The sequence below is a fragment of the Aquila chrysaetos genome, chromosome 6 (genome assembly GCF_900496995.4).
Source record: "Aquila chrysaetos chrysaetos chromosome 6, bAquChr1.4, whole genome shotgun sequence".
Lineage (NCBI taxonomy): Eukaryota > Metazoa > Chordata > Aves > Accipitriformes > Accipitridae > Aquila > Aquila chrysaetos.
The window spans coordinates 26,468,016-26,483,330 of record NC_044009.1 but is presented as its reverse complement, the minus strand read 5'-3'; the positions used below and the strand labels follow the sequence as shown (position 1 = coordinate 26,483,330).

At 51.4% G+C, this 15,315-nt stretch overlaps 2 protein-coding genes across 2 annotated transcripts; one reads left to right on the top strand and one right to left on the bottom strand.

The window, feature by feature from the left end:
* The first annotated feature begins 30 nt into the window (after positions 1–30).
* Positions 31–2,154, top strand: LOC121233402 (translation initiation factor IF-2-like). The gene is made up of 2 exons (XM_041124538.1): positions 31–512; positions 1,376–2,154. Exons 1-2 carry the CDS (start codon positions 102–104, stop codon positions 1,559–1,561), a joined length of 597 nt encoding a protein of 198 aa, XP_040980472.1. The 5' UTR covers positions 31–101; the 3' UTR covers positions 1,562–2,154.
* An 8,085-nt stretch (positions 2,155–10,239) lies between these two features.
* Positions 10,240–13,495, bottom strand: NEUROD1 (neuronal differentiation 1). Its single transcript, XM_030016846.2, has 2 exons — positions 13,364–13,495; positions 10,240–12,109 (listed from the first exon to the last, which is right to left on the bottom strand). The coding sequence occupies exon 2, from the start codon at positions 12,098–12,100 to the stop codon at positions 10,973–10,975; it is 1,128 nt and encodes a 375-aa protein (XP_029872706.1). The 5' UTR covers positions 12,101–12,109; positions 13,364–13,495; the 3' UTR covers positions 10,240–10,972.
* Positions 13,496–15,315: the final 1,820 nt, after the last annotated feature.

The window sequence follows — 15,315 nt, the reverse complement described above, 5'->3', positions numbered from 1 at the left end:
AGAGGGAGACGCGCGGAGTAAAGGGGGCGGGAGCGGCCGCCGGAGGGGGCTCGGGCAGGGCCCCTCTCTGCGGAGGAGGAAGGGGGCCGCGGCGCCACAGCATGGCGAGGCGGCGGGCGGCCGCTCGCGGCGTCCCGGCTGCTGCCAAGGCAGCGCCCGCCCCGCCCCGCGGGCGGGGCCGCGGCCGCCCAGGGGCCGGCGGGAGGGAGCCCGTCCCGGGCCGGGAGCCGCGTCCCCTCCCGGCGCCGCCCGCGGGCCCGGCCGCCGTCCTCCCCGGCAGCGGTGGGGGAGGAGCGGGTCGGGCTGTCCGGGGCGGCGCGGAGCCCCTCCGGGGGGAAACGTCTGTCCCGCCGCTGAGGGGGAGCCCTTCGCCGCCGTCGGCGGGGCGGGACGCGACGCGACGCCGCCGCCGGGTCGCCCGAAACCGGGCCGGGCGCAGGTCGGCCCCGTGGCACTACTGCTGCCGGCCCGCCCGCGCCGGGTACCGGCACAAAGCCGGGACCCCGCGTGAGGTACGGTGCTTCACCGGGCAGCAGGGAGGGCGGTCAAAAGGCACCCCGGCTCCTGACGGTGCGTGCTCTCCTGAGCGACGCTCGCTTCCCCGAGGAGAGCAACGAAGGAACGCTCCGGCTGAGGAAATCCACTGTCGTTGTCGGAGTCCCTTATGTCTTCTGCTTTTCTACTACCGTAATATAATACGACTGTTACTTCGCTTTAGAGAACTGTGACACGAAGTTAGAAGAGCCCTTTCATACTTAAAAGGTCAAGTCTTTCACAGACTGTGCCTGGGGCTTAGACTTAAGATAAAAACCACGTTGACATTCATGCTGCAAAACAGAGCGTTATCCTAAACCTAGGTGGAGGTATCACAATCATACGTACCCTTCGTAACAATTGTGGAACACAATGACTCAGAATCCGATACAAACTCGTACAACACTAGATTCTGCATCACGCGGGCCAGTGCAGAAAGCGCACCCAGAAGGCTGCGTAAGTCATCCCTCGCCCTCAAAGCTTAAATGCGGAGGTGGGAGACCACTTCTTTACTCCTGCTCTGTAAATGATTTGACTCTTTGGAGGTGTGACAGCTTTACTCACAGGTGCTGTAAGATTCACTGATGACAATCACATTAGGCCTCCGGCATCAACTCCAGTTTGTAAGGTGCTCCTGAGCCTGTAAGGGCTTAACTTGAAGGAAAACAGCAAGGGCTTTTTAGTTCCGAGTTGTATAATGCCACGGTGGCTTAGCAGTGCGTGAAAAGGACATTTTTAAATGAACAGTTTAGTAATTTTATCTTTAGCATTTGTAATAAGACAAATATACAATGTCCCTCTGAGAAATAAATCAGTAAATGAAAAATATTGCCTTTTGCAGATTGATATTACAGTTCAAACTGCATGTCAAAATATCCAAGGCTATTCCTGTGACGTTTGTCTCCCTAGAAGAGAAATGCTGTTACAGGTAAGGAAATCTGGTTGTCTGCAATCAAACCAGCCGAGAGTCCATGAGATGATACATGATTTCACGACTGTTAAGCTGCCTTCCTTTATAGTTCCATAAAAACCTGTACCAAGCTGCTAATTATGTAGCTGAGAAGACCGTTTTAAGACACATTTTAAAAGTCACTATGGTACAGCTTATTTCCACCTATTACTTTACCACATTTAAAGAATGCTCTGAATATTTGTTAAATATGCAACCTCTAAGTGCTTTTCAATTTGCATCGAGCCATTGATACAGCTTTCACCGAAATGTAGCCCTAGCCAATTTGCCTTTTTGAATCATAACATGACCATGTAAAGTTTCTGCTTGCTTAAAGCTGTTAGCATCAATAGTCTTATTGTGTCAATATTTTTTGTCCCCTAGATCTTCTCTGTTGGGATATAAATACCTTCATGGCAGAGTAATCAGATAAAATAAAGTGTAAATAATTGAAATTATGTGTAAACTGTGGAAGTTTTGTGCAAAATACATTTTTTTGCTTAAAGATAACTGGGTGACAAGGCAGGAAAAACTGAGCCAAACAAACACTTTATCATTCTGGTACAACAGTAGATGAACCAATTAAACTTGTGTCTGTTATTTGACATCGGTGATCTTTAATGTGTTTGCATTGATGTCATTCAAAAGGAAAGCTAAATCATTAACTAGAAGATAAAGTGCAACATGAAACTGGATATAGTTGAATCAATTTTGAGGCTGTATGCCCTTTATAATCCCCTGCAGTCATTTGTATTTGTTTCTGGGACCATTTATTAGCCTATCCCATCTATGTATATTAAATATTGTCACCAGATAATTTCTCATAAGGTACAGGAAAGGATAAGCTGATAACTGTCTCAGAACCATAAAATAATACTATTTCAGTACCATCAGTGGAAGACTATTACAGTTCCTAAGGGACTTGTAGTACCCTTCAACTGATGTCATTAAAACTTCTAACATCCTTCTATTGACATTACTTGAAAGGTGTACTAAATAAGTAACTGTTAAGATAGATACTGAAATGTAGTAGATAAAAACATAAAATAGTAAGAGAACTGTATATAGTAACAAAAAACATAGGAGGAACATCCAAGTCTCTTCACTCTTAGTTTGCTACTGTTCACAAATTCTCAATCCCCACAATCCTTTGTAAATCTGAGACAGACACTTTTTCCGGGGCGGGGGAGAAGCCAATATTCTAAGCAAGTCTACTCTAATAGACTTTTTTTGAAATATCACAACTTTCAGATTTGCACACTGAATTTCAAAAAACATGGAATAGTCCAGCGATATAATTTTATCCATTTTCCAGACTATGTCTGGATGTCTGGAACTCTCACACATAGAACTTCCTTGTCCTTTCTTGTAAGAAGGGTTGGGTGTATTGATCTCATGTAGTATCCTGTGTGATGTTTCTATGTTAGAGAAAAAAAAAGAGACACACAAGACAAACAGTAAATGTGTAGCAGAAATCGTATAGTGAGCAGCCAAATAGTAAGAGCACTGGACCTACACGTAGTGGCCTTGATTTCTTCTACATCTTTGATCATAGCCAGAATTTGGAAGTGGAGCATACAGGTACTTGGGATGGCAGAATGATCGAGGGACATCTAGAAATACAGGATGCTGCATGAGGAATAGGCATGATGTAGAAGGCATTGCAAGTCACCCAAGGCAGCTAAAATGTGTTTTACTTTCCTGTTCTCTCATGTGTATTTTGATTCAGTGGCTATAGATACATGAACATAAAGAAGTCCTATTTACCTCTGAATAAGGAGTAAGTTGAAGGACATTTTTTATAAAAATCCTTCAAATTAAATTTTGCAGCTCTTCAGGTAGCCTCCAAAAGTAGTATTTGAATATTTGTAAATATGTGATGTTTTCCATGCATAAAGTAAGTCTTTGTCTTTGAATTTAACGTACCTCCTTCAGTTAAGGGTGACTCAATATGCAGTGCACAAGGACAGCAGTTCATCAGCAGTTCTCTACGAGAAATAGCTATTCTCTTTTTCTCGTGATAAATATGGACAGCATGCATTCTTACAGTATACCAGGAATAAAAAAATTCCTACAACTGAGCCCACAGAATAGTTTTGTGCTGTGTTTTATAGTCTGAATCCCAGGTTACTCTGTTACTTCATTTCACTTACCTGGAGAGCCTGTGGAGCTGCCTTAGAACTTGTCTTAATATTTTTTGTTCGTTTGTTTCTTTTAAACAAATAGTTCAAGTAAAGTAGAAGGGGCAAAAAGAGGGCAGGGGGCACACCAGGAAAGGAAGCAAAACCATTGCCAGGGCACAGCAAGGGCCAGCTGCTCCCTAAGAGCCAGGGAGCCAAGGGGGACCCCAGGGCTAGCAAAGCAGGAGCCTTTCTGGCCAGGACCCACCTGGCAGTACCTGAACAAAGAAGTCCAGGGGAGGGTGCTAGGATCCCCCAAGAATCCAAATCATCAGGCAAGTCCCTAGTGATGAGGCAGGGCTGAGGCTGGGACAGGATGTCAGCTTGCAGATCTGGCTCAGCAGGGCCCATAGCCAGCTCAGGGCTGTAGCTGAACCAGAGACCAGCACCCCACAGTACCTCTAAAGGAAGGACTAGTAGCCCCAGGCTGAGCTTAAATAAAGCTCCAGGCCCTTGGGCAGGGTTGGGGGGGGGGGGGGGGGGGCAGGGGGTGCATTGCAGCTGAGGCTGGTCAGGGTTTTTAAGGCTCAGTAGTGGCCTCATGGCCCTAGCAGCCAGAAGTGCAAGAGGAGGAATGTCAAGGAGGAGTAAGGGCAGGCTGCTTTATAAAAGGAGTGGAGCTGAGAGTGACCATAAGTCAGGTAAGGCCCCACACACCTGACAAAGGTGAGTAGAACTGTGTGTAGCCAAGTTCAGTCAAGAGTCTGGATAGCCAGACAAACCCATTGCAATGAGGTAGGTCCAATATGAAAGTGAAAAGTAGAATCAGCAGGTCAGGGTCAGGTCTGGTGACAGTAACCAGTGTCAGTGCTAGCTCAGTAGCCACCAGGGAAGTCTGTACTGTCAAGGCAGGTCCAAGGTCAAGCAAGGATATCAAGTCCAAGTCTGCAGGTTAGGATCTGGATGTGGCCAGGCATAGGCATGGCTGCAATATCATGAAGGCAGATACCAGGGGCAAGAACCTCTTCTTAAACACAGTTCTCTGCTTGAGGGAGGGGAGATTCCCCTTGTGGTTTCTTAGAGCTTGTTCTCAGCAGTCTGGACCTGCAGGAGATGTTGCTCCATGCCAGGGTGCTGACCCTGAGCACAGGCAGATGAACTAGGAGGGGGGATCATCCTCTGGGCCTGCACAAGATGTAGTAGGAAACAAGGAGATGAGCTAACCTCTCCTTAACTAACTGTTTCTCTCCAGATGAAGGAAATCCTCTCCTGCTGTCTAGATGCTAAGAAGTGGTGGGAGTCTCGGAAGTCTTTTCCAGAAGAACCTTGTGATGTGAAGAAAGAGAAGAGGTAGGGCAACCTCTGGCAGAAATAGCAAGTGAGGGAAGTACAGCTAGTGTTTACCGAAGGAAAGAGAACAGGTAAAGCTCACCTTTGGAAAATAAATTCTCTCACCTCAAGAAAAATGGGTAGAAAAATGCAACGAGGTGAATAGGCAAGAAATGTGAAGGCCAGTTTTTGATTCATGGATAATGTGATGCTGAAGTTACGGAACAGGAATTAAGACAAGAAGAGATGAGGGGATGCTGTGAGGAAAATACTTTATGCCCAGTCTGGAGGATTCAACTGCATGTTTCTGGTAGTTGGCTTGTTTCGGTGGCTAGGAGACATTTGCTTCTGGAGAAACCTGAATTTTGAAATTGGCAGCATACCCTTGGCTTGTATGTTTTTCTGGCTACAGTGTCTATTTGTACAAAGAAGGTTTAGTGTGTAGTCAGTTACACTTCAGCTGTTCATTCCCAAATATTAGCTCTCCCTAAGTATGTTGCCTTCTTACACTGCTACCCTAGAAAAGAATATTTTATAGCTCTCAAAGTTAATTCAGCTCTGTTGTGTTGGTTTACCTTGGCTTCAAAGGAGAGACATTAAGCAGAACACCAAAATTTTTACACAATAAGTGAAGTCATAAATTATTCTGAAGAAAAATGGCACCAATAGTCTGTAGAAGAGAGCATTACTATTACTATACATCTTTCTAGATGTCTGAAAAGGAGAAGGAAAGCATTAAAAAAAGAAAGAAAGAAGAGCAGGTAAGGAAAAAAAAGTCTGAAGTTGTGGAGATGGGCAAATCTCTGCAAAGAGAACAAGAATGAGTGAAATTATTATGCAGAAATAAGAAACTGCAAGAATGGAGTCTGAAGTTGAAGTCATTCCTGAGACCACCACGAGCTGAAAATTATCTTAATCAGAACAATAGAGGAGAATGTGGTAATGGGAAGGAATATAAAAAGAGAATGTGTTGATCAGAGGACATTTTTTTTTTTCTTTGCATTAAGGTTGGTATGCTATCTTTTTAAGGTAATAAAGTTTTACTCTGAATCTTGTTTTCTATTGTTCTGTCACCAAAATGTTGGCAAATAGTGTAAATCTTAGTTGCTTCTACTTTATGTCATGCAAAATGCAGTTAAGTCTATGCTGCAAACTACTACGAGCAAGGAAACTGAAAGCCGGGGCCGATATTCTATGTTTAACATACCCTGTAGGCAACCTAAATACTTGAGAGAATGCTTTGGGAGCACTGTCAGTTTTAATTTTGTATTGCATAGCTTCTGACAGTTTGTTAAATACATATATGAATTATTTAAAAAACACTTATGTACATATTTAAATAACAGTCTATTTGTAGATCTTCAGCTCACTGTTTTGACATGTATTCATGTACGATGGTTTTCAAGGTTTTCTTGTAATATGGGATTTTCAGCTAAGGAAAGAGTGTAGACCATTTATAATTTCTGAAATAATTACCATACAACCCATCTTGGTCAATAAAAACAAAGACCAAATTCTGCATATTTTCCCTGATATAGCACCAGGCAGAACTCCAGTTTCACTTCTGTGAGTTCTTCCTCAATAGGAATGAGTGAGAACTGAGTGGCTTTTGTTTGTGTTTTTATCTTCAGATACTTATATATAAACAAGAGAATGGAATTTAACTCTGTAATTTCTCAAACTCTTTGACAAGATGGTTCTTTGTACAGAAGTACTGTGTTGTTCTTAAAAAAAAAGAGTCATTATATTTTTAATATGTCAAAAGCAATTGTTAAGGTCATGGTGGATCCAGGTTTGATCAGTTACAACACTGAAACTGCAAGGATTTTTACTGTTGCAGATGACAGAAAAGATTGGTTTTACTTGCTCTCAAGACTTAGTTTAAAATTATCTCTGTTAATTCCTATTACCTTTGGACCTGTATGTTGCTTTTTAATATTAGTTTATTAAAATCCTGGAACAGTATCTTCTGGAGAAAGCAATGCTCTGTCTTCTGGTGAATTCAGGAATCTTGGTTTTCCTTGAATCTGCTTCCCTTCCCTTGGGGAGTCCTCCTGAAGGCACTGGGCCGAAGTCTGATGATGTTCAGGCACATTCTTCATTCAGGCTAGGTAAAACCTGAGGCTTCAGTCTCTCAGACATCTTGTGGATGTAACCTGGAATTCCACCATTACAGATCCCTCTGCTATAGCTGAGGCCTCAGCTGTATCACAGGCAACTACGGGTCCACAACCTCCAGACCCTCTTCCGTTGCATCAGAAAACCAAGAAGGGAAAAGCTGCAAGTTGTGACTGTCCTGCACTGTACCTGCAGAGATTTCACTGGTGTCTTCTCAAGTGTGCTCCAGTGGCAGAACAATTTCTGCTGTCAGAAGTACGGCATAAAGAAGGGAAAGGCCACTGGTCCCAACGAGCCATAAAAAGAGTCCTAGGCCTGTGCTGGATGACCCAGTACGTGTGTGGGTATGACTCAACCCCAGAGTTTCCTCCGCAAGCAGAATTTAGATAATCCCACTATAGCCTTAGTTAATTAGCGATATGTTCATGGGAGAGGAACAGTGCGAGTAATTCTTTCCTTTGAAAGAGACCTTGATAGACCTTCCTGTGGGAGTCATGAGCAGAGATTTCAAGATTTGGCTTGATACTAACAGTAAGAAAAAATAAATATCATGGAGGCATCAGAAGCAGCAGCAAAGCGGGGGGGGACACATCTCCAATATTTTATAAGGGTGGGGGAAAAAAAAAAAACCCCTAAACTAATTGAAATAACAAAACTCACAAGTGATTTGTAAAATGGAGCCTCTAGTTACCAAAATGCCTAATTAATTTTCCTTATTAGGTTGCTCATAACATTAAAATATTATTTTCTCTAAAGTATCGGAGTAGCAAATGTTCAGATAGCCTAGGTAGATCTTTTAAGTAAATTACATTGGCTAGAGGAGTTGAATTTTGTTATTAACTGTGGAAAAAGAAAAGGTAATTGAAAAGGTTTCTTGTGGTTTGGAAATGCCTTCCAAATATTCATTAAACATTTAAGCGACTAAATTTGCAGAATATGTTCCTGACATTGGCACTGGTTCTGTGGTATTTCTCTCATCAGATGGAAGTACTGTGTGTTATGCAGAGTGCATTCATGCATAAACAATATCATTTTCATAAATTAAAACCTCCCCTGCAGAAGGAACATCTGTGCCTGCCTTTGAATAAAAGATGGTGGCATGTGAGTTGCCCCTTGACTGACTAGAAGAATCCTTATGTTTAAGAAGGCGCATAACCAAAAGGCAAGCAAGCCTCGGTCAGCTTTTTCAATTTTATCTGAAAAATTGTCACCCGTTTCCCCCCCCCATATTATCTAGGGTATGTTTAGCTGTGTTGCCACTGACTGGGAAGGTTAATGGGGTGCTTGAAAAGTTGCCTTTTGCTTTCTTCCTTTTCAGACTCAGCAACAGTTCTGGAGCGCGGAGCTGTCGACTCGGGCAAAACGCTGGGAGATGCTGCAAAATGCATCAGCCGGCGACGCAATTAATTTTCAGCGTGTTTTTAGCACGAAAGACCGGCCGTGAGGGTGCTGCAGTACCAAGACAGGTTTGCAGCGCTTACGCGTTGGATTTCCGTAGCTAGAAACGCCTTTTAAAATAGACGTGAGTAGTAGCTTGGTTTCTCGGGAAAAAACGCCCTCATCCACCGGAGAGCCTGTTCACTTTCTGGTGGACTTAAGTGACATATTTATGAAATACCTCCGCTTTGTGACAGGTTCACGCAAGGTATTTCGGGGAAGGTCTTAAATCTGTTTCTGAGGGTCGGAGGCAAAGACCTGTTGATAATCGTTCCCGGTCGTTAGGAGAACGGCTCGCCCGCAGGTGCTGTCCCCGCTTTCCTTAAACCCCCGAATAATCAGCGAAGATTAAAGAAACACACGTTTCGCGTCTGGGAAGAGGGGGGAACGGCGAATCGATAGCGCCGGACCCAGAGCGGGCTTGCGGGGGGAAGGAGCACCTGCTGCCGGCGAGGCCGAGCCGGGGCCGAAACGGCGTTTTCCCGGTGTGCGGGTGCCGGCCGGGCGCAGGGAGCCCCGCCGGTGCGGCGGGACGAGGCGGCCTGGGGGGGACGTGCCCGGCGCTCCCTCCGCGGCCTGAGACGGGGGGACCCGCGGGCAGGAGGGCGGCAGCCGCCGGGCTGAGCCGGGGATGGCTGAGCCGGGGATGGCTGAGCCGAGCCGAGCCGGGCTGAGCCGAGCCGGGCTGAGCCGGGGATGACCGAGCCGAGCCGGGCTGAGCCGAGCCGGGCTGAGCCGGGGATGACTGAGCCGAGCCGGGCTGAGCCGCGCCGGGCTGAGCCGGGGCGGGCGCGGGGAGCTCGGCGCAGCCCAAACCCGCAGCCGCAGCCCCCAAGGCGAACTGCGTTTCTGCACACACACACACACACACCCCCCCCTTTCCCTACTTGAACAAATCAGCCTTGCAAAGGGGAGGTTTCGCTGTAAACAAACGAAGAAAATCCGCGCCCCTTCCCCAGGAACCCCTCAAGGTAAGTAAAGAAAGCGTGTCCTTTTTTTAATCCAATTTTATTCTACAAATAATAAGTGTTGCACCTTTCATGAGCTATCCGAATAAAACAATAATCCCATAGGAATTACTGACACTAAGAAAAAAAAAAAAAATAATCACATTTAAGGAGAAATGCAACATTCGACCAAATGTTCAATACTATGTTGCTGCCAAAGGACGGATGTTTTTCTAAAATCCCAGTGTGCATTACACCATAATATACAGGATTACAAACAAAATTACAGTACAGATTGATTCCAGTTGAACCAGCGTTACATTTCAAACAGCACTTATTCTGGACTGCATTGTACATGCAATAGCTATTGTTCTAATTACGGATTAAATGGTTTGAATTTGTTTCAAGCTACCGTACTAATCGACTACAATAGGTATATAGCCCGACTTTAACAACCTGATTAGTTTTAGCTTCCGATTGATAACATGAGCATATGACAACCACGGATTGTGTGAACATGTATAAAATCATGCATTTATATCGCCCGGAAACATTAACATCTTCAAGTTCTCTTCAAAAAGAAAAAAAAAAAATTACAAACCCAAACCCGAAAAACCAAACCCAAAAAACCCACGGAATGCCAAGGGGTTCAAAGACTAAAAAGAAACAGTGCAAATTGTATGTGATAGTCAAGCAGCTTTCGATTTAAAAAGGGTGTTGGCATTTGCTTATAATCTTTATATACAAGTTTGTGCAAGTAATGTGTTGAATTGATATGTTTTAATAGAAAATAAGTCTCTCGTTCTTATATCTTCTCAAGACCTAGGGGATCTGGTTCTTGTCGTAGGGGGGAAAGGAAAAAGAAAAAAAAAGAAAAGAAAAAAAAGGAAAAAAAGATACTTTCATGGGAAAGAAGTTGCCCGGATTGTGCATTTTTTTTTCTTCTTCTTCAACTATTTGAAAGGAAAGAAGTGCTAAGGCAACATAACTTCTCTAAGCACTTTTCTGCTGGTTTAAATTAGTTAAATTATTTTGTATAAATTAGATATACTTCTACCTTTCCGATATGTATAAAAATTGATGAAGCTGCATGGTTTAAAATAGGAAATCCACGTTATAAAAAGTCATTAAAAATTCTGTACAAAATCACAACAAAATAATTCAGCATGGGAAAGGTAACAAGTAGTAAAACGTTGGTTGAAAAATAGAGATTTCATATATATTTTGTAATTGGCCCATCGCTAGTTTAAAAATTGCATAGATCCTAATTATTGCTTGTGATTTTGTGATCCCGATCAGGTAATTGACGCGATCCCGGTGCCCCTACCCCAGATCAGATCTACAGCGTCGCTGCGCGGAGCGGCAGCCGGGCGGCGGGGGAGCGGGGACGCGGCGGCCCCCCAAGGCGGCGGCGGCCCCCCAAGGCGGCGGCGGCGGCGGCGGGACCCGCCGGGCTGCCCCCCTGTAAACAAGGCGCGGGCCGCCGGCGGCGGGCGGCGGGGCCCGGCTCCGGCCCTCTCCCTCCCGCGGCGGGAGGCTCAGTCGTGGAAGATGGCGTTGAGCTGGGCGCCGAGGACCCGCTCGTGGTGGGGGTGACCCTCGTAGGGCGCCAGGCCGTCGACCGGGATCTCGCAGCGGGAGGCGGCGGCCGGGAAGATGGCGGCGTGGGCGGGCGCGGCGGCCAGCGCGGCGGCGGCGGCGGCGGCGGCGGCGGCGGCGGTGGCGGGGTAGTGCATGGTGAAGGCGTAGCTCTTGTCGAAGTCGGCGGCCGGCTCGTGCTTGAAGGAGAAGTTGCCGTTGACGCTGAGGGGCGGGCTGAGCGGCCCGTCGAAGGCGGGGCTGGCGCCCTCCGCCAGGCCGCTCTCGAAGAAGGGCTCGAGCGCGGCGCCGTAGGCGTGCGGCGGCTTGAGGTGGAAGAGGTGGGAGCTGTCCATGGTGCCGTAGGGCGGGCTGGGCAGGCCGGGCGACTGGTAGGGGTAGGGGTGGGCCGGGAAGGGCGCGCCCCCCGCCGCCGCCGCCGCCGCCGCCGCCGCCGCCACGTGGGGCGGCACCTCCTGGCTCTGCTCGGGGAGGAAAGTCCGCGGGTTGAGCTGCAGGCAGCCGGCCACCAGGTTGGTGGTGGGCTGCGACAGGCCCTTGCAGAGGGTCTGCACGAAGGAGACCAGGTCGGGGCTCTTGCCCGAGCGCAGGATCTCGGAGAGAGCCCAGATGTAGTTCTTGGCCAGGCGCAGCGTCTCGATCTTGGAGAGCTTCTGCGTCTTGGAGTAGCAGGGCACCACCTTCCGCAGGTTGTCCAGGGCCGCGTTCAGGCCGTGCATGCGGTTGCGCTCCCGGGCGTTGGCCTTCATGCGCCGCAGCTTGAACCGCTCCATGCGCGCCTTGGTCATCTTCTTCTTCTTGGGGCCCCGCCTCTTGGGCTTCTGGTCGTCGTCGTCCTCCTCCTCCTCCTCTTCCTCCTCTTCGTCCAAGTCGTCCTCCTCGTCCTCCTCCTCGCCGTTCCGCAGCGAGTCCTCCTCGGCCTCGGCGTGCAGGCCCTCCAGGTCCTCCTCCTTCTTGTCCGCCTCGTGCTCCTCGTCCTGGGAGCTCAGGCACTCGTCCGCCCAGCTCGGGGGGCCCTGGGGCTGGGGCTCGCCCATCAGCCCGCTCTCGCTGTACGACTTGGTCATGGTGAGCCTCTGCGTGGCGGAGGAGACAGAAAAGAGCCGAGTCAGCGCCCAGACCGGCGGCCCCGCACGGAGAAGCCGCCCGCGACCCCCGTCCCCTCCCGAGGGAAGCCCCGGCTTCCCCACGGTGCCAGCGCAAACTTTTAATTGTCTCCGCCGTCCTGCCTTCTAATCAAGTTGACGTATGCTCAAATGCCGTTATGTAACTCGCTGATACTAGCGGGGAATATAAGGAGATTACGGGTGCGGGCGGCAGCCCGAGCGGCGCGGCGCGGGCAGACCCAGCGGTTTTAAAAAAAAAAAAATAATAATGATAAAAAAATCCGACAACAAAACCCCACCGTTGCCGAATCGGGGAGGGCGAAAGGCGGCGGGGGGGCACGCAGGACACCCACAGGGACGGATGGCCGCCCGTGACGCCCGTCCCCGCCGCTCTCCGCGGCTCCCCCGCGCCGCCTCCTTCCGCGGAGCTCCCGCACCGCCCCGACGGCCGCCGGGCACCTGCTCCCGCCACCGCCGCCGCTCAGCCTCTCCCGGCGGGCCTCCCCCGGTCCCGCTCCGGCCCCCCCAGGGTCGCCGCTGGGTGCCCCCGCCCGCCGTAACAGGTGCGGGACCGGCCCCGGCTTTCCGCCCCCGGCACCCCCTCCGCCGCAGGCGGGCATCGTTCCCCCGCTCCCCGCGGGGGCCCTTCGTGAAAGGTCGCGACCATCCCCCGGTCGGACCGGGCACACCGGGGAGGAACAATGCCGCCCGCCCGCCGGCGCGCAGCCCGCGGTGGGACCGTGGCGGCCGCCCTCCGCGGGGTAGAGGGAGCTGGAAGTTAGGAGGTGCAGAGGTGGAGGCACAGATACATATATCGTACGGGTGTGTATAGGTGGACGCACATATCCGTGTTTGTATGTGCGTGTGGGCGCACATAGCCCTTTACAGATGTATGTATGCGTATGGGAGCACGTATCCTTTTACATATATAGGCATGTGTATGGAAGCACATATACGTTTACATATATACGTATACACACACACACGCACATATATATATTTATGTGTGCGTGTGTGGATGGACACAGGTGTGCACGCACACAGCTGCCCGCACACACCGGCAGGCACCACCGCCCGTTCCCACCTCCGCCAAGCGACAACATAAACAGAAGCCGCTCCGGCAGAGGCAGCTCCCTCCCGCCCCGACCCCGCAGGCTCCTCTCCCACCCCGGCAGCCGCCGCCAACCCCTTTCCCGCCGTGGGGAAAACCCGGTTTCCCGTTACCTCCGTTGCTCAGCCTCTCCTGCGCGGTGACGGTCTCATAACCCCGGCGCAACTCTCCGTGCGAGGGGCGCCGCGTGTTTTTTTTTCCCGAGGTTGCGCGGCGCCGGGTTCCCCCGTTATATAGCGGGACCGAGGATGCGCGGCGGGGGGCCGGCACCGGGACCTGGGTACCGCGGCGATCGCCACCGCCCAACGCGCCTGCGCCCCGCCCCGCGCCCCGCCCCGCCCGGTGGCACGCGCCATATGGCCGCCCACGTCAGGCGCGGCGGCGACACCCCCCCTCTTCCCCCCCCCCACACGTGACACCCCTTATTTGTATGCGGCCGCGCGCCCGCCCGTTGAGCCGCCACGCCCTTTGTGGCCCGCCGGGCGACGCCATCTGTCACCGGGCGGCCCCCGGCGGCGGGGCGGGAGCGGAGCGGAGCGGAGCGGAGCCGACCGGAGCTGCCTGCCCCGACCCGCGGAGCCGCATTGTTCCCATTGTTCCGGGGTGCTGCCTCCGCGGGTCCCCCGTGGCCCCCCCAGCAGCTCCTAACGGGCGCCTCTGACCGCCGGAGCCTCCCCGTCCCCGTCCTTGCCGCTCCCCCGCCGCCACAGACACACGCACCACCACCACCACCCCCCCGTGGCTTTCTCCGGTGCTGGGGTAAACGGCGTCCGGGGCCGCCGTGCCCCTCGGTCTGTCCTGCCGTCTGAGCAAACGCTGTTCTGCTTTCCCCGGGTTTGTGATGGAAATACCGCCGGTTAACGGGGAGTCTGAAAGAAAGACGCTGAGGGATGGCTTTAAAGTCTTTAAAAGCGTCGTCAGAGTTTGCGAACGCCGCCAAATTTCAGAGATGCGCTTTAACGAGGGAGATATCCCCCTTGCGTGATAACACGGGGAGCTTTGCTACCGGCACGCGTTATGCGGAGATTTAATCAACAAAAGGAAAAAAAAAAAAAAATTCTCCTCACGCGGCTTTAAATGCGAACCCAGTAATTCCGCCCTGCGCAGGCAGATTCGAAAGATATTTTTCCAGGTCGGGTTATTTTTAAAATGTTTCCCTCCTGTTGGTGACCTACATAGCCCTGGGGCTGGCGGGGCGGCAGGAGCGGACTCCGGGGGATGTTTGCCTTCTCGGTAATCTAATAGGAAGGGCAACCGGCTGCGTTTTGTCATTTCCGAGCCGGCCGGTTCTCCGCGTGCCGCGGGCTCGGACGAGAGGGGCTGGATGGAGCGGGGCACTCTCGGGTCACCGGCGGCTGCGGCCCTTCCCCGGGGCACGGCCGGGAGGGGAGCGCCGGTGCTTGCCCACCTAACGGCAGCCCCTGCCCGTGGCGAGCCCTTCTCTGCCCGCAGAGGCGCCCCCGAGGCAGGGACCGGGACGATGCCCGTGCGCCGTGCTCCCGGGAGCGCGACCGCGTTAACGGGGAGCTGCTGGGGCTGCCGCGCTGCTGAAGCGGAGGCGTTTGGGGAGCGGTGGGGTTTGAACAGGTTTTGAGGGCGCCGGAGAGGGCTGGGGCTGGGCCCGCCCTGTCTCGGCTGCTGGAAAGCGTCACCCGCGCTTGGATGGGACTGGCTGGGAATGCACCGGGAGCGCGGGGCGCTGGGGACACAGCAGGCAAAAAGACCGGGAGGAGGGCGCTGGCGGAGAGCGGGTCCCGGGGAGCGGCGAGAGCCTTGGGGTGCTCGTGTGCCTCTGAGTGTGCTCCGTAGGGTGAGCTTCCCCGAGAGCGAAACAAAGTCAACAAATTGTCGATAGACCAGTAGAGAGACAAGTACAGGGGCAGGCAGCCGGACAGAGGGGCTTAAAGCCGGCCGAGCGCGGCGCGGGGGGCCCCAGGCGGCGCTGGGCGAGGGGACACGCGTGGCCGTGGAGGAGCCGGCCGGCAGGTACGCGGCACTCCTCGGGGCAGCCCGTCGGGGCGGAGGACGGGCGCTGCGCTCCGGGGCTCTCTGCCGCGCCGGCTTC

Coding starts and splice junctions, on each gene's coding strand:
- LOC121233402 (XM_041124538.1), top strand. CDS start 102: ATGGCGAGGCGGCGGGCGGCCGCTCGCGGCGTCCCGGCTGCTGCCAAG. Junction 513..1,375: donor AAGCCGGGACCCCGCGTGAG/GTACGGTGCTTC, acceptor TGCCTTTTGCAG/ATTGATATTACAGTTCAAAC.
- NEUROD1 (XM_030016846.2), bottom strand. CDS start 12,100: ATGACCAAGTCGTACAGCGAGAGCGGGCTGATGGGCGAGCCCCAGCCC.